At 50.0% G+C, this 25,079-nt stretch overlaps 1 protein-coding gene across 2 annotated transcripts; it reads right to left on the bottom strand.

Annotated features, from left to right (window-relative positions):
- Positions 1-804: 804 nt before the first annotated feature.
- Positions 805-24,931, bottom strand: tsc1b (TSC complex subunit 1b). 2 transcript variants are annotated; one of them, XM_042337187.1, is made up of 23 exons: positions 24,779-24,931; positions 17,581-17,778; positions 16,530-16,633; positions 15,751-15,903; positions 14,939-15,083; positions 14,021-14,175; positions 13,023-13,096; positions 12,745-12,914; positions 12,156-12,271; positions 11,935-12,067; positions 11,348-11,457; positions 10,596-10,668; positions 10,106-10,210; positions 8,957-9,560; positions 8,486-8,533; positions 7,120-7,163; positions 6,419-6,585; positions 5,990-6,172; positions 5,597-5,707; positions 5,235-5,354; positions 3,940-4,133; positions 3,377-3,523; positions 805-2,253 (listed from the first exon to the last, which is right to left on the bottom strand). In XM_042337187.1, exons 2-23 carry the CDS (start codon positions 17,684-17,686, stop codon positions 1,773-1,775), a joined length of 3,543 nt encoding a protein of 1,180 aa, XP_042193121.1. In that variant the 5' UTR covers positions 17,687-17,778; positions 24,779-24,931; the 3' UTR covers positions 805-1,772. The 2 variants fall into 2 exon arrangements, with proteins under 2 accessions (XP_042193121.1, XP_042193122.1); XM_042337188.1 differs by lacking the exon at positions 8,486-8,533.
- Between the last annotated feature and the right edge of the window lie 148 nt (positions 24,932-25,079).

The following is a 25,079-nucleotide window of genomic DNA, read 5'->3' as shown; positions in this document are numbered from 1 at the left end:
CTGTCCGGCTTGCTGGTTTTTAAACTGCCCTCAAGGCTCACCAAATTATAATTTTACATTCAAAAAGGGTTTTAAAACAATTGCCTCTGTGCTGCGCTTCGTCTGAGAGGAGCGGCCCCTCTCCGCACAATTCACATATCTGTATTAAAAGTTATATATCCCATACGTGGGCCTGATCTGATATTAAATTCCCCTCTTTGCAAAGTAAATGCCACTCTTTGCACACCTCATGGACAAAGTCTAATGAATACATTATAACTAGTATAAAAACAGACGTCACTTGGGAACACTCAGCAGGTTAAGCAGCATCTACGGAGGGAGTTAAGTGGATAAACATTTTAGGTCGATGACCTTTCATCAGAACTAGTAATCTGTTCCAGGACTGGCAATAGGGAGGAGACTCACATAGAAATAAAGGTTTGCAGCAGCCATCTGATCTCTGATCTTTAACATCCACCTGACAGCAGCCTGGACCTAAGGTTTAATTGTTTCATCCTGAAGATGGTGTGACTGGCAATGCAGCACTTGCCCAACACTGCAAAGCATCAGCCTCAACTGTGATCAAGTCTCAGTGTGGGGCTTCATACATGCAACCTGCTGACCCACAGGCAAGAGTGGTGTGAGTCTGAGTTAGGGGCAAGGGGAGAAGAAAGGAACAATGGCTAGTGGATAGAAACTCTTAGGTGATTTCCCCCTCTACCCTGAGTGTTTACTCAGATACTGTTACTAACACCACTGCTGTGGATATGTGGGAGGTTCCATTTAGAGGCTTAAGATTGAAAGCATGAAGACATATGCAACTTGTAGATGGTAGCCCTTTATTAATCACTGCGCCTCAACCCAACTCAAAGCCCAAGACCAGACCACCCACACTACGTGAGTTACCAAAGCCAATCACCCTCTCACCTCCCACCCCCACCTCCAACACCAACACACAACCATTGAGCAAGGGCACTTGGGGATAAATGATAGCCGTACGCGTAGTGTGCGAGTGGGTAAATCAGTGGTGTGTGGGGGGTGTGGACGAGGGGTAATACAGGCATGTGGGGGGGAACAAGGGGTAAATTACAGGTGCGGGGACAGGGAGAAGGGGAAGAGTAAATCAGTGGGGTGGGAGAGAGGAGAGTAAATAACTGGAGGGGAGATTGCGTAAGTCACTGGTGTGGAGGAGGGAACAACAAAGAGTGGTAAATCAGTGGTGGTGGTGTGAGGGGGGGGCGGTGGTGAAAAACAGGTGAGGAGAGCATTTCTCTTACTTCATAATAATAAAATCTCAAAGTCACTGTGGGATTGATAAGAGAAAAACAAAAGTCAGTCCAGCCTTTTGAAAACACTGGGTGCTGCCCACACAGAACACCACAGGGTCATTCTGACAGGGTCAGTCACCAAGCACACTTCGGGGGGGAGGGGGGGGGGGCAGGGAGCAGTAGAGGAGGGGGATAATGGTCTAGCCCGAAGGCCTGGGGGGGGCTGTTACACAAAGACACATTTTACGTACAACGTTGTAGTGCAAAAACATTTAAGAGGAATTCTTTGTTCACAGTTACACAGGTATTTGTCAGCTTTTGGAGGGCACGAGGGGGGGGGGGGGGAGAAGGGGAAAGAGTTTTTTTTTAATATATAAACATTCCACTGAAGAAGCACATGGTCCTTAACTGGATTGTACCTTTTTTTTTCTAAAACAGAAATGAACTGTTGTGACATGCTTACAAAGCAAAGCAGCTGTAACCGCTCAGCGTAATACTGACTGATTCTTTTTCCGTCTCTTCCGCTCAATTCTGCTCCTGATGGGTCTCGTTGTAGTCCATGATGCTGAGCTGCCGCACATTCTCCGAGCTGATGGCCCGAGCTGCCATGTGCTGGAGCTTTGGGGGCCCCAGGGAGCTGCCCAGCTCCACGCAGTACTCGGTTTTGAGGGAGTCCGAGAGGCTGTGTATCTTGGGCCGTTCGCTGTCACACTGGCTCTCGCTCTTGTTCCTGAACAACTTGCGGGCTTCCATCCCAAGAAAGCTCCTGGAGCTGGGATAGGAGCCGACAGTCACTGGGGCGGGGGGCTGCTCCAGCAGGATGGGGATCCCAGATTCCGCACTTCCGCTGAGCAGTTCCAGAACTCCGGGGGCCTGAGATGCTGGCTTCCCGACTGGACACTGGTCACTCGTGCTGGTGGCCAGGGTGGGGGTCTGCGCTTCTCTGCTGCTCGCGCTCTCTGTACCTGGGCTCTGGTGATCTGAATTGGCACTGATGTTCTCAGCCCTATATAAAAGGAAGAATTAATTGTGAGCAGAGACTCTGTACTCGTTTCCCCAGACGTCACTGCTCTCCATCAGTCGGTTTCAGAACAGAGGCGACCCCGGGGGTAGCCTGAATTCTGCACCGAGCCATTGGCAAGGCAGCTCGCCCACATCCTGCTCCTGTAAATCCACAGGTGATGGCAGCACGGACAGCCCGGTTTCTCCTCAGTCTGATTCTGCACCAGGTGTACACCAAGTGTGGTTCAGTAGCAGTTGCCAATGAGTCAGCCCAGACATTCAAATGGTTAGAAATACCCAGAAAACGTGAAGTTGTGACACAAAAATAATCCTGATTTTCAGTACACATCACAATGTTGTCTCAAAACACTTCACAGGATTTACTGTAAAAAAAGTGACTATTTGGCAGGTGAATCACAGCAGCTATTTTGCCCACAGCAGTGTCTCCCAACAACAGCCATAAAGCTAATGTTATTGGTTTGTTGGCCAGGATACTGGAAGAAATTCCCATCTCTATTCAAATAGTGCCATGGGATCCTTTTAACATCCACCTGAACAGGCAGAGAGGACCTCGGTTTAATATCTCACTGTAAGGACAGCACCCTTGATAATGCAGCATACCCTCAGCACTGCACTGGAGCGTGAGCTTAGACTATATGAGCTCAAAGTCCCGACGTGGGGCTTGAACCCACAACCTCCTGACTCCGAGGCAAGAGCCAGCTGAGACGCACTATCACCAAGGACACCCGAAGGATGGGCTGAGCTTCACTACCATGTTATCGTGAGAATGTAATGTGGGAGAAATGGCTGTTGCAAAACATGGGAGACCAGAGACCATGAACTGAGATGCTGGCAGACTGGAGGGGCCCATTCCATCATCAATGGTAGGATCTCATCTTCCAGAGGTGAAAGGATACAGTGAGTGCACGTGAACTCCACCCAACTATACTGAGCCACTTAAATAAAAGTTGTTGAGAACACTCAGTAGATCATCGACCTAAAACGTTAAACTCAGTTTGCTCTCGCTATAGATGCTGCCTGACCTGCTGAGTGTTCCCAGCGATTTCTGTTTATATTTCAGATTTCCAGCATGTGCAGTATTTTGTGCCACTTAAAGCTGGCCTCACCTGCTGGCCTCGGGGCTGGCCGGGGACAGCTTCTCTGGAGGCTCAGAGTGCTCGATCTTGCTGTAGAGTTCCAGGATCTCGGACTGCAGGGTTTGCGTTATCCTTTTCTGGGCTTCGTAGCGACTCTCTGCAGCCTGCAACTTCCCACTGAAAGGTCAGACCCAACAACACTCAAACACACAGCATTTTCAGCTAGTCCTGACTCGCAGGTATATCAGTTCTGCCAGACATTCACACACCACACCGTTTTAAAGCCCTGGCCTCGTCTCTCCCCATCAGCCTGAGCCCACAACTTCCTGACTCAGATGGCACCGGTCCCATCGCTCACTGGGCAATCCCATCAAAGAGATCCCAACACAACAGTACCCTCATTCCCAAGTGCTGCCACCTTCTGCACATTCTATATTGACAGTAGTTAGCAGCTTGACGCCTAGTTCAAAACATGCAACCGACTGCGACCACTCCCAACACACTAGTTTATCACGTGATTCATTGCTCGCTACCGCATCCCTGCACACTTCACTCCAACCCTGCACCCCCCCCCGGTCCCATCGCTCACTGACCTGGCCATGTTTTTGACGTTCTCCAGGTACTTTTTCTGCTCGAGGAAGAGGTGCTCTTTCTTGGCCAGCTGCCCCTCCAGCTCGAGTATTCTGCGCAGCGCTGCTTCCAGCCGCTGGCCCTGCTGCTGCAGCCCCTGCTTTACCCGCTCAACTTCCCTCTGAGACGAAACCTGCAGCATCTCCGTCTCCACAGCCTGGGGACGGCAGGCAGACCGCGGGGTTAAACCCTCGCTCGTAGGCAGAGACCAGCAACATCAGCCACACAACCGGAGAGACTAGAGAAGCTCTGAATAATTGCCTTAGAAGGTTAAGGGGAGATTTCCTAGAGGTGCTCAAAATGATTAGGGGTTTTGATAAGAGTAAAATGAGGAAAAACTATTTCCACTGGCAGGTGGAAGGGTCAGTAACGAGAGGACATAGATTTAAGAGAATTGGCAAAAGAACTAGAGGGGAGACCAGGAGAATACTATTTATTTATTTTTAATATAAAAACGAGGCGAGTTGCCATGATCTGGAATGCGCCGCCTGAAAGGCTGGTGGGAGCAGATTCAATACTAATTTTCAAAAGGGAATTGGAAATATATTTGAAAAGAAACATTTAACATGGAGTCCTGTAGCTCAGTGGTTGTGGAGTCCTGTAGCTCAGTGGTTAGAGCACTCGCTTTGCAAGCGAGAGACCTGAGTTCAATCCCAGGCAGAGGGCGAAACCTTGGGCAAGTTTCCTTACTCCACACAGAGCCTAATAATAATCCCTCCAAAACAAAACAATAATAAATTGGTCATTTTCGATCCATGACTGTTTGTGGGACATTGCTGTGCGCAATTGGCTGCCGCGTTCGCCCACAAATATACAGTCAATTCACTTTACAGTATATTCTGTGAAGTGCTTTGGGACGTCCTCCCGACGTGAAAAGCGCTATATCAAATGCAAGGATTATTATTATTATAAGCCAGGCTCTGAAGAGCGGGGGAGCAGGACTAATTGGTAGCTCTTTCAAATGGACGGTACAGGCATGATGAGCCGAATGGCCTCCTTCTGTGCTGTAAGATTCTATGATAACATGCCACGTCTTGCATAATGGCCAGAACAAACAGTTCTTCCATTCACTCCCCACTCACGTCTAGAGAGCTTTAACACAGGAGGGAGACTTTAGGCCCACTGAGTCTACCTCTCAAACAGCAACTCATTCAGTGCCTCCCTCTCGAATACCCCAACAGATTATTCTTTTACATCTTGATGTAGAAAGCTGATTAGGGGCTGGCCTGTACCTTTGGTGCCTTGTGTAGTAACTTACCTTGCAGTGGGTCTGTGCCTGCAGCAGTTTGGCCACGTACAGCTCATTCACTTCACTCAGGAGCAGCAGCTGCTTGTTCAGCCACTCCATCTGTTGCTGCACAGACTGCGTACTGGTGAACTGCGAATAAAGCCACCAATCTGTCAGCTCAGCCAGTGAAGCACACAACCCACTCACCTCCCACCCCGCACCCCCGTAATAGGGTCCCCTACACATCTCCTTGCCCACTGCTCTTGCCCCCCCACCACCCCTCACATACACGTGCGTGCCGGGACCAATCTGGAATGATTTAACAGTGGGACGTCCCCCGGTGTGAAAGGTGCTCAATAACTGTATTGGCGCGAGGTGTGTGTGGGCCTTACTTTCTCCGTCATCTGGTTGAGGAGATACTCCGTGTTGCAGGCTTTGTTGTTGGCTTTCTGTAACTCCACCTTCAGCTCCCCAATCATCTTCTGACAGTCCTGTAGTTTATTCTGAAGAACAAAATCAATACAACAGTCACTACACCCAACAATCTCCCAATAACATGCACAGTACGCAGAGCGAAGCCCCCCCCCCCCCAAAGAGTAACATGGCAACAAGCCGGCTATTCAGCCATTGAGCTTGTTTCACCAGTTTATTAAATTTTAGCAGATTTTTAAAATTCCAATACCTCTTACACCTCTCCGCTTTAAGTATCTGTGTGTCTGTGTGAGCGTGTGATTAAGCACACCCCCCAACCCCCCCTCCCAGCTCCCCTGGATGTCAGGACAGACCTGCAGCTCCTGGCAGCTGGCCCGGTATGAGTCCCGCTCTCTCTGAAGATGTGCAATCTGGGTGTTGAAATACTGAACCACGGATTCCTTCTCTGCCTTCAGCTGCCGGTACTGCATCTGCTCCACCGACAGGCTGCGCTTGAACAAGGCCAGGTCCGTCTCCTGCAGCTTCAGCTGGTCTTTCTGCCAGAGCAGGGTGGGGAGGAGGGGGGCATGGAGAGAGAGAGAGAGCAAATGGTTTGTTACCGACAGAGAAAGAGAGAGAGAGACAAACCACGGCCATCTTTCCCTCTTCTCCCGCTTCCTTCCCTCCCTCCGCACGTGCAGTTCCCTGCAGTGGGCAAGAAACCGCGAGCAGGGGTTACAATCAGTGCTTGAGGGTCGGGGCGGGCACAGTTGTGAGCGCGGGACAGCATGTGGCAGCCTCACCATGGCCAGGTTCTGCTCCTCCAGCGCCGTGGCCTTCAGAATCTTGCGCAGGAGCCTGCGGTTGCGGACGGCGTGCTGCTCCCGCTTGTAGCGCTCGTACAGCAGCTGTGTGTGCAGCAGGACTAGCTGGTTCCTGAGCGTGTGCAGCTCGTCCAGCGGGGCACAGCCTGCAAACAACACACCAGCTCACAGCAACACGCAGCACCGTGTGACACCGCAGTGTAACAGACCCCACACGGGGCTGTGAGGGAGCCACTCATCTCATCTGGCTCCACCACAGCCTCACAGCCCTTTCCGAGGCTCATTCCCCCCACGCCCGCCCAACACACAAGTCATCATACCTCCCTTTGATTTTTTTCTGGTGGAAGGAGCTAACACATGCAGAAACACCCAATGCTTAAGATTATCTAAACCAAGCTGAGAATTCCGTGCATCCCACCTACACGTGGAAATCCCAGAGAGATTGTTGGAATGGAATGCACACTCTCTCTCCGGAGGGACACATCCTTCTTACCTAATCCCAGAGATTATTAGGCGCAGGTTGGCAACAGCCAAGAATTGGGAACCCCCGAGTGTGCCACCTCCCCCATCCACCCACACAGACTCCTTCTCTCCCCCCCCACCACCCCAACAAAAGGCCCTTGCAGCAACCCCTCCCTTCACCCAGAGCCAGAGACCCAGACAAGAAATTATTTATTTACCTCCAAAGTGAGTCCAATCTGCAGATTTGCTGGGCAAAGGCAATCTAAATTAGTGTATGAAAACAGCCAGTGAGAAAAGTCACTCCTCACACACAGCTACACCACCCCAAACAGCACTCATTCATAAAGACATTGAGATAAAACGATCTTCAAACAAAACACAGCATTAGTATTTTTTGTGTGGAAATCGCTGTGAGTTTCTCCAAACTGTAAACCCTGTGGTAACCGGGGGAGTGTGGCCCCCAACACATTGGTGGGCAGATTGAGCAGACAGCCAGTGGGTGGGTTTCACACCAGTTCTCACCCGTTGCTGGCGGACGGTAAGATTCATCAGATTAAACCTCGTTTGCAAATCAGCTCGTTGGTGAATTTGTGTTTTAATGCGAAATGTCAAACTTGGGAAATTGAACTTTTGAAACTTAAGCAACAAAAAACTATCTGTTTTTTTTATTTTTCTTTTACAGTTAATCACACACGGAAACCCATCACCGTGACAATTCTTAAAAGTTCACAGATGGTTTCAATCTCTTTAGTACGGAATGTGAGCCCCAGAGAGACTCACCTAATCCGGGAGAGTCTTAGGCGCAGGCTGGCAAGAGGCAAGGCTTGGGGACCCAGTGTGTCCTTTGGGGAGATTGCTGAAGTTTAACCAGCACTGGCAAGCTTGCTGCTGTTTGCCCAGCGAGGACAATGCTACAGGTTAGGGCTTTGCTGGCAGACACTAGGGGCTTGTAATTCGCTGTCTCCATGCTTTGTACAGTCGCTTGTGGTGTGGGGACTGAATTCACAACGCAGCAATGTCCCACAAACAGCCATGAGTGACCAATTTATTTTCGGTTGTCCAAGACACCCAGAGAAACTCCCTACTCTTTTTAAATAATGCCGTGGGATCTTTAACAGCCACCTGAACAGGCAGACTGAACCTCAGTTTAATGGCTCATCCGAAGGACGGCACCTCCAACAATGCAGCACATTGCATTGGAGTGTCGACTTAAACTATGTGAGTTCAAGTCGTAACGTAGGGTTTGATCTCACAACCTTCTGACAAGACAAGAGTGCTACCACTGTGCCAGGTTATAAAGGGAAGACGGCCAGTTGTAGAAAATAGGCGCTGCTATATTCAGGCTCATCACAGAATCGACAAGTCTTGATCCAGCTCCAAACACAGAGCACAGAAGCACAGAAACATGGATCTTTCGCACTGTTCGAGGACCCTTAGGAATGATCGACACTGGCCCCAATACTGGAACCACAACACCAAAGCAGTCACTACTGAGAGTGTTAGCAAAATATCACAAACAACTGAGGAGGATTATTGGAACCTGAGTTGATTATTACTGGATCTGTGTGACCTCAGTACACTTACCTGACTGGTTTTCTTTGGCCCTGGAGTTGACCCTGCTGGGGATGGACTCTAAAACAAGATATTTCGGAGGCATTTTCATCAGTTACCCTTTCCATCGTAACTGCAAACCATCAAATTCTCTCAGTCAACCAGAATCTCACGAGTGTTACTGGAGCCCACAGCAAACAGCCGAGTATCACCTGGGAGTGAGAGGTGCTCACTCAAACCCAGCAGGAGCACGGCTCAGCCCAGCTCTTGGCTGGACGACTATTGTGAGAGCAGTGAGCAAGTGGAGTTTACGTGGGCAGAAACCTCCTGCTCCTGAAGGCATCTCGCTCTTGGGAATAAAGAGCATTGCACACAGCGCTCGCTCACAGGTGAGATCCAGTAACAGTGGGATTTGCAGGGACAGAGAAACATTCCCCAAACAGAGCTGATTTTTTAGCAGGAGCCCCCAATCCCTGTTCAGGGCTCTCTGCACCTTAGTCTTACCGGTTCAGCTCCTTGACGTGCGCGTCGGCTCCACACTGAATCAGTTTGTCCAGCACCTCCAGCGGTGAGATGGCAGAGACCGGAGCAGGCGACGAGCTCCCCGAAAGCCTGGTGGCTTTCTTTTGCAGCTCGGACGTCTTGTGGCTGATGTAGAGACTGGCCGTCCTGGGCAAGGCCAGCTCAAACAGATGCTCGTACGGCAGCGGCTGCCCACTGCCCAGAGCAGGATGCGCCTGGACCCTGAACAGAGGGTCGGGTGTAAAGGGCACCAGCGATCTCGGTCCTTCTTTGACCACCTCCTCCCGTTTAACCGGGCTTCCATAACAGTTTGCACCTGGTTTCTCGATGGGCATAAATCCCCGTCTGGCAGAGCACGGCTCTTGCCTGGGAGCCTCCGCGGGCTTGCTGGCTGTAGCGCACACTTGCCGCTGCTCAGAGCATGGTCCTTGGTCGATGGACACAGAGTACAAATCCTGCTCGTGTTTCAGCTGAGGGCCTGTGAGAGTCTCAGTGGTGCGCTGGAAAGGGGAGTCAAAACCTCCATGTGTGACCAGCAAGTGATGATCCAGGGGCGTAATCTCAGAGAGTTCCTTAGTAATCGCAGCTGTTGAGCAAAGCAGAAATCAACCGTCGTGTAATGATCCCTTACAGACCATTCTGCCTTTGAGCGTCCACCATGGTGAACCATGAAGAGACAACAACAAGCTAACTACTTGCCTCTGGGAGGATGCATCTTGCATCCTCACCCCACCTCCCAACCCATCCCTGTGAGGGGAAGAAGAACAACATGCATTTAAATAGCCCCCCGTCCCTCACGCAGGGCAGAGTCCCAGAGCGATTGAAAAAGAGAACGGGAGAAATAAGAGACAAGGTACAGAACGACCATGAGTTATAAAATAGGCAAATGGCTTCCTCCTGTTCCTTTTCTCCAGATCGTATGTTAGTTAGAACACTGACAACATGTTCGATAGCACGTTTCATTCTGAAAAGACCAGATTTTTTTTTTAAAAATGTGAAAATAACTAATTTGCCAAATTGACTATCCCTTGTTCACGGCAAGAGGAGAACCTTGGGCTGATGGTGATGGAACTGGATCATTGAACGGTTACATTGCAGGCAGAAAGGCACTGAAATCTATAGCAAACACACCTTCTTCACTCTCCTTTTCACTTCCATCCTCTTGAGGATTTAAGCCATCTATAACCTCGGACAACTCCCTCATAGACACTGTTTTGCGATCCCTGGGCTCCAGACCTAGACAGACGACACAAACAAGAGGATAAAATTGGATCAAGAAATACTTTATACACACAACAGCTGCCATTTACACACAGGAAGGTCCCATAGATAGTCAGTGGCTGAATGACTGTATCCAAACTATTGTTGACCAGGACACTGGGAGAAACTCCCTTTTCTAACAGTGTCACAGGAGCTTTAAAGTCCACCTAAACACGCAGAGGCACATTGACGTCTATTCAAAGAGATGGTGCCTCCAACAATGCAGCACTGCCCCCAGCACTGCCCTGGAGAGCCAGCCTACACTGAGCCTGACTGCGGGGAAGAGACTCAGAGGATGAATGGAAGGAGTGAGGCACAGCGACGTTCTGTATAAAGCTAACGGAAGGTTTACTTCACTCACCGCTCGGGACCTCGTCAGCAGTCACGTACTGCTGCCTGCTGTTCAGCAGCTTCCCTGTGGGTAGTTTACCATCCTGTAAAAGAATGACCCAACAGTGTAACAGCTCAGTGGCCAGTGAGCCACGCTTCCTCCAGCAGCCAGGAATTACACCTCAAGACCAAGAACTTTGCAACAGAACACAGCGCCTGTTCACGTGATCAAGACTTCTCAAAGCGCTTCACAGGATATACTGTAAAGTGGATTGGCTGTACTTTGTGGGCGAAACGCGGCAGGCAGTTTCTCCCCCACATGCGCACAGTAGTGCCCATGGAATGAGAGATTTTCTTGAGGCGCTATAATTGGCCTCAGCAGCACAAGGCGGGAGGTGAGAGAATTCTGCAACTACCGCCTCGATTTGCAAACTGCTTTTGAACTCCCGGGATTGAAGGTTTTCCAAATCTCTCCAGCATCTCAAATTTCAAGACAATGGTCTTCAGGTAGGAAGAGAAGGAAGGGCTGAGAGTCTTCAAGCCTCAAATGTCCTGGCCATCCACACAAGAGCGTGTGTCACAGCAACTGCAATCTCTCAAACAGGAACGTGATCAATCTCGAGCCCAGAGCCACATGCGCCAAGACCGGAACCTTCTCCGACTGGGGAACGTGGGGATCGGAGGTATATATATATATATGTGTGAGATCACCCCGATTTCAGGACACAATGACCACTTCTCAACAGACCTCTGTACACAGACGTTTGCACGGTAGTAAGTTACCTTCCTCGGTGATGCTGGAACCGGCAGGAGGGAATCGTGAGCAAACTCCTCTGCGAGGGCCGACAGGGGCGTGGAGACAGCGGATACATCAGTGGAGGTCCCCTTCCCACCTTTAAAACAGGAGGATACAGACAGAGCGGCATAGCGCTGGGGTGAGATAGCTCCTGACGCTCGATCAAGCAATGTGGACGCGTCACAAAGTACAGAGAATGGTAGACCACACCACACCCGGACCCACACGAATAGTTTCTGCCTACCGAGTCAGGTAGGCCAGAAGTTCCAGTGTGAAAGGCGAACTGAAGCAAAGCCCAGTCTCCGTGCCTCCACTTTCTGACCCTCTGGGGTAGGAGACACAGCCAACAAACAATGACAAATCACATTTGTAACGATCCTTTCACGTCAGGAGGACGTCCCAAGGAGCCAGAGAGTGAACAAGTTAACTCTTCACTGTGCTCCTCCTCACAGCTGCAGCCAGCCTGATAATCCTTGCATTTGACATAGCGTCTTATCACGCCATTGAAGCTCTTAAAGTGGAGCCAACTGCACACAGCAATCACACAGGCGCACAGCCTCGATAGAATACATACCAGGGGTACTGTGGACCTGGCCCTGTGGGCCTGAGGTATTCTGCGACACCTCGAATGGGTTAATTGGTGAAAGTCCTCGAGAGGAAGGAGGTGTGGACATGCCGCAGGCTGAAGACGGACTCCACAGACTGTCCTACAAGAGAGACGTTCAGACCCTGAGCTGGGGATGACTTCCCGGTCTCGGCCGCCTGGCACACAGTGGGGAAGGTTGACTTGCTCACCTGGAGTCCATCTGCGGGCAGGTGCTGGGAGGTGGGGGGCGTCTTGTACCGTGACTGGGAGCCCGAGAGGCTATGGAGAGATCGCCGGCAGGTATAAGGTGCAGAGGAGGCACTCCCTAAACACGCACCAGGAGACGGGTTAATGTCAATAGCTCGTTTCCAACTGAAAACTCTGTTAAGCTGCAGTACTGATCCCCGAAAACCGCACATAACCCTCAATCCCTCAGCCTCATGGTGCGTCTCTAAGAAGCTTTTTAGGATGTGGAATAATAATACTTGTAACTGGTAATATCGGCTTATGTCGTCTCAAAGCGCTTCACAGAATATACTGTAAAGTGGAGTATTTTGTGGGCGAAACGCGGCAGCCGATGGCAAAGAGGAAAGTCTGAGGTGGGCCTTGAAGGAGGCAAGGGAGGGGGAGGCGAGTCAGAGGGATTCAGATGTATGTGTGTGTTGGGGGAGAGAGAAAAAAAAACAGGGGAGTGGGGCTAACGGAAAGCTGTTACTGAGAGCTGTCACAGACACGATGGGCTGAACAGCACCCTCTCCTGCCGCTGCCGGCACAGGGCCAGGCACTGACTGCACTCACCGAAGCTGCTCTGGGAGTCGGAGAAAGGGCTGGAGCTGGTGTCTGTCTGCCGGTGTGTGGAGAAGTGCTTGGGCATGACAGTGTAACCCTCCTCGCAGGAAGCCTCCTTTGGATCCAGGGAAACTTTGGCACATTCGATCACAATGTCGTGAGTTTCAAAACGCTTCCACCTGCCCAGAGATAACACAGTTCATACAAGTCGCTCTGCTCTGGGGCAAACCACTCTTATTACTTTACGTGGGGGGTGGGTGGGGGTGAGCAGGAGGGTATAGACTTACTTCACAGGATCCAGCTCATGGTCCTTTGTCCCTGTCACGAGCTCCGGGTGGATACGAACATGCTCCAGCATTGGCTGTAACCAGTGAGAACGCACTTACTATCAGTCAGGATAAACCCAGATCAGTACAGCCACCGCAACCAGCAGAGTTCAGCTTTAATCGGAAATCTGTACAGTAGCTCGAACAACAAAAACGTCTCAAACCACCTTACAGCAAACTAACAGTAAGTTACTATTTTTAGGCAAACACAACAGACAGTTTGCACACAGAAAAGTTCCCAAATAACTGTGCAGGGAATGAACAATTTTATCGGGAGGATTGTTGGCAAGGATGAGAGAAACTCCCTTTTCTTTCCAAATAATGCCATGTGATCTTTAACTTCCACCTGAACAGGGCACACAGGTTCCACCTCACCCAAAGTACGACAACAACTCACACGTATACAGTGCTTTACTTCCAAGTAGCGCAACATTTCAAAGCCCTGCACGGAGACAGTAAGGACATAGCAAGACTGGGGAAAGTGGAGGTTGACTTGAACATGGTCTAAGAGGTTTCTAAGTGGCTTTTGAAGATTGGAGGGGACAAACCAGAGAGGTTGAGGGAGGGAGTTTGAGATGGTGGGAAGACGGTGGCTGAAGGCTCGGCTGCTGATGGGCGAGCAGAAGATGTGCAGAAGGCACAGTTTGTCAAATGGTGGCAATTAGAAGGTGAATGAGGTGAGAGATCACAGGTGAAGGAGGTGCAAGAGTGCAAGGAGATTTGCACTTGAGGGTCGATACAATGGAAGACAGGGTGCTAAGATATGATAGGCATTCAAAGCTCTGTATAGGCGAGGACTAGAGCAAAGAGTTTTGGACGAGCTGATGCTGGGAAGGCTGGAGTGAAGACATTTGGGAAGTCAAGCCTGAGGGTAATGAAGGCTTGGATGAGTTTCAGCAGTGTTGGGATCGTGTGTGTGAGAAGAAAGAGGCCTTCCCACCAAGACACCTAGGTCTCACCTTTACCACCTCCTCAAAGGTCTCCACGTTTTCCTTCATACTGTAGTGTGAGCGGAGGTAGGAGACAAAGTTACATGGGTACATCCCATACAAACGATGGAACAACGCATAGACACTGGCGTGGAGGTGGATCAGGTAAACTTCTGGCACGTGGCCTGTCCGCAAGGGAGAAACAAAATGGTTAAGATGGGTTCAGATCACAAAAACAAGTCAATAACTCGTAGCTCAGGGTAAGGGATAACAACAACAACTTGGATTTATATAGCGCCCTCCACTCTGGAACGCTTCACAGAGAGCCAGCCAGGGGGAGGGGGAGGAAGGTGACCAAAGGGACAGTCGGAAAGAAAGGTCTTCAGCCGAGACCCGAAAATAGGATACAGCTCGAGTGGGAGGAGGCAGGAGAAACAGGGGCAATGGCTCAGTGTTGAGTTTTACACATATTCTCTTGATACGTTTCAGCACTATATCACCACATCAAGCACTCTCAGCTCTGACGCAGTGAAGAATATACTCAACACAGCCTTTTTTGGGTCAGCTGGGGTGTCTGAGACATGCGGAAACCCATCACCGTGCTTAAGAATATCGAAATTAAATTGAGAATTCCATGCATCCCACCTACACATGGAAGATCCCAGAGACAGATTGTTGAAATGGAATGTGCGCACTCTCCCTGGAGGGATGCATCCTGCTTACCTAATTCCAGAGAGTATTAGGCATAGGTTGGCAAGAGCCAAGGCTTGGGGACCCCAGAGTGTGCTGCTGGAGTCTAACCAGCTAAAACTAACACAGCCCCAAAATCAGCCTGACTGATGTTTCCTGCCCACAGATCTAGTCCCCAGAAACTGCTGCTGAGAGATTCTCCCAACACGACACTTAGAACCAGAGGATGCAGCATATGTACAGTGTTTATCAACGTACCCGGGATGTGCAGGTTCCAGGCGGCCAAACGCCCGAAGATCTCAAAGAGCTCGAGGAGGTACTGCTTGCCAACCTGCGGAATCATTGGCAGGAGGATGATTAGCACCAGGACGCCTGTGGTGAGAACAACAACGTCCGTGTCAGTCTGCCGAGGAAAAGGATCAAACAGCCGCAGGTTAGCACAACTCTACCCCAACATGGAAGTCACCGTCTCGGGTGAAGGAACAAACAGCCCAGTGACTGATCGATCGCAGGTGCCGTACTCTGATGCTCCCTACTCAGCCCTTCCAGCATCCCAGTCCTCCAGCTCTCAGTGGCCGGGGAATTGGATTGTCAGCTGGGTGTCTCTCTGTCGCATTCAGCAACACATCACCGTGCTTTAGATCAGGGTGGTCTAAGCTTCTGGCTGCTGAGGGCCGAATGCTGGATTTGAGAAATGATCCGCGGGCCACGTAAGCAATATTTTGGGATTGCATTTCCAGAAACATAACCCATGAGAATATTAGGAGGTGGAAGAAAGAGAAAGGAACGGAAGGCAAGAGAGTGTGCCTGAACAGACAGCTGTCACTGATGTTCACCACCTGCGTCACTCTGAGCTTCAAAGACAAGCGTAAAAGAGAAGTTCCCTTCTGAACTCAACAAGCACTTTCAGATGTCCTCCTGACTTGAAAGGCACCTAATTCTTGTCTGCACGTTTCCCCAATAAATAATGCCAGGAACATGAGGTTTTCAGCAAAAACCCCAGCTTAGAAACCTTAAGGTAACAGTGCGGTTGTTGGGAGATGAATTGGAGGGAAACAGCGACTGGGTACCTTCAAACATTTGAGCAGCGAGACCAGCACCGGTGCTCGGAAAAGCTTGTGTATCCACGTGGGCTCCCGCCTGATGACATGACCCAGCAATGTCAGGGCGGACAGCCTGGTCGCTGCCTTCATCATCCACTCGTTTAGTCGGTCCAACAGATGCTGAAATAGAAGTAAACAGCAAACAAACCCTGAGTACACAGAGGGCAACACTGGTATGTGATGCTCTAGGCTCAGAAAATTACAGCCCACGTTATAAGCGTCTGTGGGAAAACAACCACCGGTCAGGCTTCAGGACTGTCAGCTCACCCTCACATCACTGCTGGTTTCATAGAAACATAGGAACAGGAGTGGGCTCTTCAGCCCCTCGAGCCTGTTCCCCCATTCTATAAGATCATGGCTGATCTGTACCTCAACTCCAATTACCCGCCCTTGCCCCACATCCCTCGATACCCTGACCTAACAAACATCTTTCCAGTCAGTCTTGATAATGTGAACGGATCCAGCATCCACAGGCTATTGAGGGAGAGAGTTCCAGATCCACTACTCTTTGGGTGAAAAACTGTCTCCTGATTTCATTCCTAAAAGGTCCATCTCTAGTATTACAATGTTGTCCCTTTGTTCTGGATTCCTCCACCAGAGGGAATAGTTTTACATACATGCAGTGTGCAGGAAGTCAGCAAAGGAGGCGAACTGTACTGGATTCCAGTGAGGAGCCGTGTAAAGGAGCTGCCCTTACGCTGCGTCTCTCCAACAATACACTTACCCTCCACGACCCAAGCTCTCACCTTATCGTGTGGCTCCTGTACAGCTGAAATGATGTGTGCCGTCAGTTGAGAATTGCTCTCCAGGTAATAATCCACCAAAGAGTTCAGCACCAAAGGGCCACGGTCTGCAGACAGAGATAGATGGTCACCGCACAGTCACACAGCTCGCCACAACTTGTACCCAAAATATACCATAACTTATATAGCACCCTTCAGGCATGGTAGTGTCCATCAACAGCAGCCACAGAGCTAGAAGCGCTCAGTCAGCTGATCTCAGACACATCAGCAGGTGCAAACAGAGTACGGAGGGGATAGAAATCAGGCTGGGTTCCCACTCCAGAGACCCTGCCAGGAAATTCACATGACAAAGTGGGGTGAGGACTGGTTGTGGATAGGTGACAGAGAGCAGGAACTCAGGGAGTTTCTCTGACTGGAGTAGTAGTTGGTGTTGTGCGTCTTGTTCTCTAGGTATTGTAGATCAGCGATCTGATGTAGGAGTTGAGGGAATAATATCTAAATCTACGAATGATAGTAAACCTGGAGATGTTAAGGGCAGGAAAGCTACAGACAGATACTAACAGGTGAGGGGAGTGGGCAGATTTGTGGAAAATAGTGTTGAATAAGAACATGGAAAGTGGGGGAATTTTGGGAGAAAGAAAGTGGAATTGTAATCTGGGTGGAACAGAGGGCCACAAAAGAACAGAGGATTGCTGGTAGAGAGGCCGTTTTATACTACTACCTCTTTTGTGCTACTTCTTAAAGTAACCACCGACACACAAATAATGGGCCGAGGTCTCCTACAGTATTGTACATTTCTGCGGAGGAAGCCAAACCCAGGGCCAAAGTTATACATCTCCAAACAGCTGTGACTGAGGAGCTCCTTGCCTGGGGAGCTACAGACACAAGCAGGAGGAGGGCAAAGTATAGGGTGACCAAAAAGTCCTGCAACTCTCTATATTCCCAGCCCTGCTCCCCCCCACCCACCCACATGCTTGGGAGTCTCAACGTGAGCTGAACATTACTGTATTGAACTCAGAGCAGTCAAACTCCCAGCTGTTTAATAGACACAAACCTGAGCGGAGACTCTCCACCAGTAGCCCCTTCACCTCCTCGTTCACCTGCAGGTCAGTGGACTCGAGCAGAGGGACCAGGTCGCTGACGTTCACCACCTGCGTCATTCTGCACTCGCTTCTCTCCTCCCTGCCTTCTCACACCTGAAGAGAAGCTTCCGATCCCCCGCTGATCCGATCGCAGCTACCGACCGGGGGAGCTTGGAACACAGAGCCAGAGTCAGGTAGACCCACTCCCAGCCTCCTCACGCAGGTCCCCCCTCCACCCCCACTGAGCATCAATCCCTCAAAGCCATTTACAGCGCTGGAGCAAAGAGCTTGATCTTGTTAACCAAAGACATCAAAAGGGATTAGTTTTGAAGGCAGTGAGAGAATGAGCAAGGCAGAGGATATTGGGGAGAGTTCCAGAGAGTGGGAGCATTTCCCTCTTTCTCCCCCACCCTCAGAGCTACCCTTCATCCCCACCTCCACCCTGGGAAGCCCCGGGGTTATGGAGCAGCCGAGGTTCAGTCGCAGTTTGAGGGGGAGGAATGTTCTCGACTGAACTCGAGCACGAGCTGAACACTTGGCCTCTTGCCTAAGGGAGGTTAGTCAAGAGTTCTAATCGGTTAAACTCCACATGGCTCCCAGCGTCTGGGTGAAGGTCAAGACCAATGACAAAAGCTGAGCATTCAATGACCTAATCGTACCTGCGCCTGTGACCAATGTCAGTGGAGATTTGCATTATGTTGTGGTCAGCCACATGTCTGACACACACAGACACCTGTGCTTAAGACGCTCCAAACCACAATTTCACATATTTATAATCCTTGATTAGACTTAGCAACTTTCACACCAGGAGAACATCTCAGATCACCTCCCAGGATGATAATAATAATCCTTGCATTTGATATAGCGCCTTATCACATCTTTGAGACGTCTCAAAGCGCTTCACAGAATATCCTGTAAAGTGAATTGACTGCGTATTTTGTGGACGATTTACTATAAAGTGAAGTGATTACTTTTGTAGGGGAAAACGGCAGCCTATTTGTGCACCACAATGTTCCACAAACAGTCATGAAATGAATGACCAATTTATCGGGGGGGGGGGGGGAACCATTGGCCAGGTCACCAGGAGAAAATCCCTTCTCCTTTTTCACTAGTGCTATAATCTTTGAAGTCCACTTGCAAGCAGGTGGGACATTGATTTAGCATCTCATCAGAGTTCAATCAACTGAGTCAGACTGACACCTATGCATGGAAATTTCCTTGCGTCTGGAATGGAATTTGCACTTTTTCCCCTGCCTACCTAACTCCAGAGAGCATTAGGTGCAGGTTGGCGAGAGCCAAGGCTTAGGAACCTCAAAGCACTGTGGTAAAGACTGGAGTTTAACCAGATAAAACAGCATAGCTTGCCAATACAAGATGTCTGACAAGCTTCCTGATGCTATTTGCTGGAACCACCCTACCCGTCAAGACCTTGGCCTGCAGGGTTAACAGGAGCTGTGCGGGAAGAACCTTCAGTCTGCTGCTCCAAGTTCTGTCAATGAGCCAGACTGGATGGACTGTCATCAGCGGTGCCTCGGGAATCCACCCATCTGGTTCAGGTACCAGACAACCCTGACCACCACAGACTGACTTGCTTCTGATATTGTTTCCAGCCAGTCACCTTGTAGCTAGCTCAGCCCCAGAGACCCTGCTTACCCCTCTCCCTCCCAAAGGAGGAGAGTCACTAGCTGGTCATCTGTCATTCAGTGAGTACCGATTTGAGCCTTTGCTGGGTGGTGAGCAGGACCAGGAATGCCTTGCAAGCCTCTTGTTGAGGAACACAACTCAAAATGAAATGCATGAGATCACGTCTGCGCACACAGCCCACCGAACAACAACAATTTGCATTTATATGGCGTCCTTTATGGGTGGTAGGATCCTGGAGCACTGTCCAGCTATCTCACCAGTAAACTTAAAAACAATCGCTGGTGCCTCCTGTACTGCTTGCCAGATATCTCGCAGTGAAATCCTGGGTTGGTGAAACTCAGTCACAGTCAGGCTATGTTTACTGGCTGTGATCCAGTAAAGTCAGACAAACAGAAACTTTCATTTGTCTCAATCAACACTAGAATCATATTTTAGCACCAAGACACTGAGGGGGAAACAGCATGTACAAATGCAACACATTCCGTCTGCTTGCTTTGTATTGCGTCAGTTCATTACAGCACTTCAGACTGCTCTGAGCACTGCACTTTAATAATAATAATCCTTGCATTTGATAAAGTACTTTTCACACCTTCTCGACGTGTCAAAGCGCTTCACAGAACACACTGTAAAGTGAATTGACTGTATATTTGTGGGCGAACGCGGCAGCCAATTGCGCACAGCAATGCCCCACAAACAGTCGTGGATTGAAAATGACCAATTTATTATTGTTTTGTTTTTGGAGGGATTATTATTACAGTTTACAGTTACATGGAAACATCTCCAAACACTCCACAGAATGAGATTAATTGGAAATAAAGTGGATGATATATAGGCAAATGTAACAGAAATGTCCTGCAGCCAACTCTTTAGAATTTGAGGTGAGTTTGGTTGAAGATGGAATATAAGGTGGAATAAACAGAAAAGAAGTTCTACATTTAGTTTGAAATTGTGGTGAGACAGGGATGGGGGAGGTGGGGAGAGAGAAAAGGGACTCCCTTTCTTACCTGACGCAGACAGGACTTAAATTATTCAAATCCAAAAAGGGATTAAAAATCAACTTTTAAAATCTTTGCTCCTGTAATGTTGGAGCTAGCCTGCTCTCTCCAAGTTTAAGGTACGGGTTTACTTTGCTGGGTAATATTTCCAGTTGGACTGGACAAGCATCAAGATTGACTCCCCTGAAATCCCAGCCAAAAGAAACACAAGAGAAACGCATCTTTTATCCTCCCAGTAAAACATTAACTGCCAGATAAATCACCCCAGAGCAGTCACACCCCTGCTCACTGCTTCTGTCCTCTGGGTGGTACAGCCACCAAACCATACACAAAAGGTCTTCCTTTCACACATTAAACGATCCACAGGAGATAAAATGCATGTGTATGTAAACAGTGCCTTGGCTTCTGCAAACAGCACGTGCCTGCAACCTGAAACCATGGTCTTCAGCCCCATGATTACTTTGAGAACGTCTGTGAGGTTGCTGAGCTCTCACACGCTCTGAGGGATTCACTTGACTCCTGTTGTTTTTGTGGGAATCACAGACCATTCAAGCTAAACAATGGAATCAGAATTCATCAGCACGTCTAGTCTGACGACCACATGAACCTCCTACACCCATTTCAACTCGCATTTTGTTAGTACAGGACCAAGATCCAATGCCAGGTCTCATCTGCCTAATTCATGGGGCCATTAAACTACGAGACTAGAAGAAAAGGCACAGGAGTTCTGCCCTAGCCAACAATGCTTCAGATAAATAAGTCACTCACTTTATCACTGTACAAATGACTGGTAATAAATACATTGATTACATTTAACAACAGCCTGTGAATCTTCCCTGCAGGGTGAAACCTTGGGCAAGTTTCCTTACTCCACACGCCTGATAATAATCCCTCAAAAAAATAATAAATTGGTCATTTCAATCCACGACTGTTTGTGGGACACTGCCTTGCGCAATTGACTGCTGCACTTCACCCACAAATATACAGTCAATTCACTTTACAGTCTATTCTGTGAAGCGCTTTGAGGTGTCGAGAAGACTTGAAAAGCGCTATATCAAATGCAAGAATTATTATTATTATTTAAAACACATTGAAATTTTAGACAATGTGTCAATGCAACAATTATATTAAACGGTCGGTAATGTACAAACCTAGGAGAGATTAGTGAAGCTACCCAGGTTAGAAGGGGTTCACTTTGAATGCATTTAAAGTTACACTCAGCCTGAAATCACAAACATTCTCCATATAGTAGGAACCTGCCCATGGCACTATATAAATGCAAATAGTTTTGTGTCGGATTGACATCGATGCCTGAGTCAATGCAGGACTCACCAGGAAAGGAATACAAATCAAAGCAGAGATTTGAACTTGTGACCGCTGGCCTTTGGATATCAGTGGATATAATCACTATTCACTGCACCCGCGCTTTAACACTGCCCCACTAATTGCTTCACAAAGCAGCTTTCATTCAAGATGGTGAAGAATTATTAGCCTCGACTGATTAGATTCCACACTGACAACTTGGGGACAGGAGACTTCCTTACTACTGTACGTGAAAAATACAAGTATTGCAGCAGAAATCATCTCAATCAGCCGGCTGAATATTTCCCCTGATTTACGTGCGCTGTGTGTCAGTCAGTCTGCACTGTAATTGGCACTTCCATTAGACATTGGAAATGGACCCAATGTTCCCACAATCATGTACAGTAGGCTCCCACACACTGGCCAAGTCTGCCACTAGGGATCATTCCAAATTTCTCCATAAAGCAACTGACGATATCTTTTAGGTCCAGTTCATTATTACACCAACAGTCTACACTCCACAAGAACAGTTCAGATGCAGAAAGCTTTTGGCCCATTTGATCTCCTTCTTCCAGAACACCCAAACTACCATCTTCCCGTCACACCATCAAGCTGTTTAAATGAGTCTCAACCACCTTGCTCCAGTTGTTAATTAATTTCTGTCCTAATATTGCCTATTGCAGCCTGTAACCTGTGTCCTCTAGTTCTGCTGTCTCACTGCATCTGACAGTAATGTTCTGGGTTAACTTTCTCAATCCCACTTATAATCTTGTGTACCTCTAAAGGTCCTCTCTGAAACTTCAATTTTCAAGATTGAGGAGCCCCGGCTTGTCTAGCTCATTCCCTTAACACTGGAGATTAATCCTTTGCCCTCTTCTAACCCCACAATGAAGACCTGGGCAGCCCCATTACGTGGTGTCAACCAGCACTGTGTGGGATACTCCAGTGCAGCCTGCACAGAGCACAGTACAGCTCAAGTATAATGTCTGAACTCAATTGATTTGGAAAAATAGCCCAGCATCCTGTCACAGCAGGTTTTCGGTGGTGGTTTTCCTCCACTTGAACTTCTCTCTTGCTCACTCCCTTTAATCTGAGATCTTTTAATCTCTCTTCAAGTGCCATACCATCTCATTGACATTTAAAAAGAATTGATGAATTTGTCACTTAATGCTAAAAGGTGGTTCAGAATCATCAAACGGCATAAAACAGAAAGTGATTCTATTCCATTTGAAACAATACCATAACATAACTCGCAAGCATCAAAGAGAATTGCTGTGAAGTGTAGTGATTGGGCATTTATAGGCAAACACAACAGCCAAACTACACAGCAAAGTCCCACAATCAGTTAGCTATGAAGCAAATAACCACTTTATCGAGAGATTCACTGGCCAGGGCAACAGAAGAACATCCTCTGCTCTTGCAATTGTGTCACTAGATCTTTACAGGCAACAACAACAAAATTACATTTATAGAACGCCTTTCACGTCGGAAGGACGTCCTAAGGCGCTGGAAAGTCAGGGATCAGGACCCAAGCATGGGGGAGGAGTGGAAAAGGGGTGAGGGAAGGCAGAGAGGACAACCGAAGGCATGATCGAAGAGGAGGGTCTTGAGACCGGTCTTGAAGGAAGCAAGGGAGGAAGCGAGGCGAAGGGACTGTGGGATAGAGTTCCAGAATGTGGGGGCAGAGAGGCTGAAAGCCCGGCCACCGATGGGAGGGTCGAGCGGGAGACGTGGAGCAGGCCGGAGCCTGATGAGCGGGCAGGTTGGTAGGGAGTCAGCAGGTCAGAGAGGCAGGAGGGGGTAAGGCTATGGATGGCCTTGAAAGGCAGATAGGATCTTGGTTTAGATGCGCTACCATATGAACCACACAAACGTTTTCCAAAACAGTGACCAATGCAGCTCACTCTGGTACGTTTGAGCTTTGGACAACTTTAACCCCATCTGGGGCCTTGGCTGGTGGGGCTGAAGAGATGTTAACACATCGAAATCCCACTGAACAGCCAAATCGCTGGAGAAGGGCTGATCCCAGAAATATTCTTGGCTCTCAGTTGGCTCTGAGGCCTCCAGGAAAATGCAACCTCCGCCCCACACAGAGAAAAACAACAGTGAATCCTGAATGAGGATTAAACAAAGGGCAGTTATTCCTCCAGGCGAACGATGATCAAGGAGCTCCCAGTGACAAGAGGCAAACCCCCCCTCCCACACAAGCCCCCCCCCCATCCCACACAAGCCCCCCCCCCATCCCACACAAGCCCCCCCCCCCCACCCCCCCCCCCCCCCATCCCACACAAGCCCCCCCCCATCCCACACAAGCCCCCCCCCATCCCACACAAGCCCCCCCCCATCCCACACAAGCCCCCCCATCCCACACAAGCCCCCCCCATCCCACACAAGCCCCCCCCATCCCACACAAGCCCCCCCCATCCCACACAAGCCCCCCCCCCATCCCACACAAGCCCCCCCCCATCCCACACAAGCCCCCCCCCATCCCACACAAGCCCCCCCCATCCAACACAAGCCCCCCCCCCATCCAACACAAGCCCCCCCTCAGTCGCTCCTTCTCCGGGAACAGCTAAACCGCTCTCGACAGCCAAACCGGAGCCAAAACCAACGATTTGTATTGATTCTCACATCCTCTCACATCGGGAGAAACCCCCACACACAACCCCCCCACCACACAACCCCCCCCCCACACCCCCACACAACCCCCCCCCACACCCCCACACAACCCCCCCCCCACACACACACACCCCCCACACCACCCCCCACACAACCCCCCCACACACCCCCACCAACACACACCACCCACACACACAAACCCCCCACACACACACACACACAAGAAAATAACAATTCAATCCGGATTCAGACGCACTAAAAGGGGTCAAAGTGCGCCGCTCGGTGTCGGTGTCGGTGAGGCTGACGGCGGTCTCGGAACCGGTTGAATTTCATTCATTCCGGTGCGGGTGCGCGCGCCCCTTCCCCCACACCGGGCGGCTCGGTCCGGAGCCCCCGGGATGGCCTGAGGGGCGCCGCCGCCGCCAGCCTTGCGCAGGGCCTCGGGGGGGGGTCTCGGTAGACCCCGGTGGTGGGGTGGGGCGGGGGGGGGGGAGAGTGAGGAGGAGGAGGGGGGGGCGAGGGAAGCACTGCTCGCCGGCGGGCAGCGTCAGGCGGGCTCGGTGCCGGTTGCCCCCCCCCCGGGGGACGCGCGGCGGCCGCTGGCGCTCACCTCCCGCAGCTCCTACATTCCACAGGGCGCCGCCATCTTGGCCGCAGCACTCCCCACGGGCCGCCTCCGCCAGAGCCTGAAAAACACAACAAAATAAACCCCGGACTATTTCCTCGTTCCCTTCCCTCTCGCACCGAATTATCACCCCTCCCCCCCCCCCCCGAAGACTTTGCACCAACTCCCGATTGCGTAACGGCTCTCTCGCTGCATTGAAGCCTCGGGGGGGAGGAGTTTTTAAAGAATTTAAATGCCTTTTTTTTTGTGTGGGGGGGGGGGGGGAGTGTTTAAACAGCTGAGCGGA

This window comes from Callorhinchus milii, unplaced genomic scaffold (genome assembly GCF_018977255.1).
Source record: "Callorhinchus milii isolate IMCB2004 unplaced genomic scaffold, IMCB_Cmil_1.0 Scaffold8, whole genome shotgun sequence".
NCBI lineage: Eukaryota > Metazoa > Chordata > Chondrichthyes > Chimaeriformes > Callorhinchidae > Callorhinchus > Callorhinchus milii.
The sequence above is the reverse complement of the archived record's forward strand: the minus strand, read 5'-3'. Positions and strand labels throughout refer to the sequence as shown.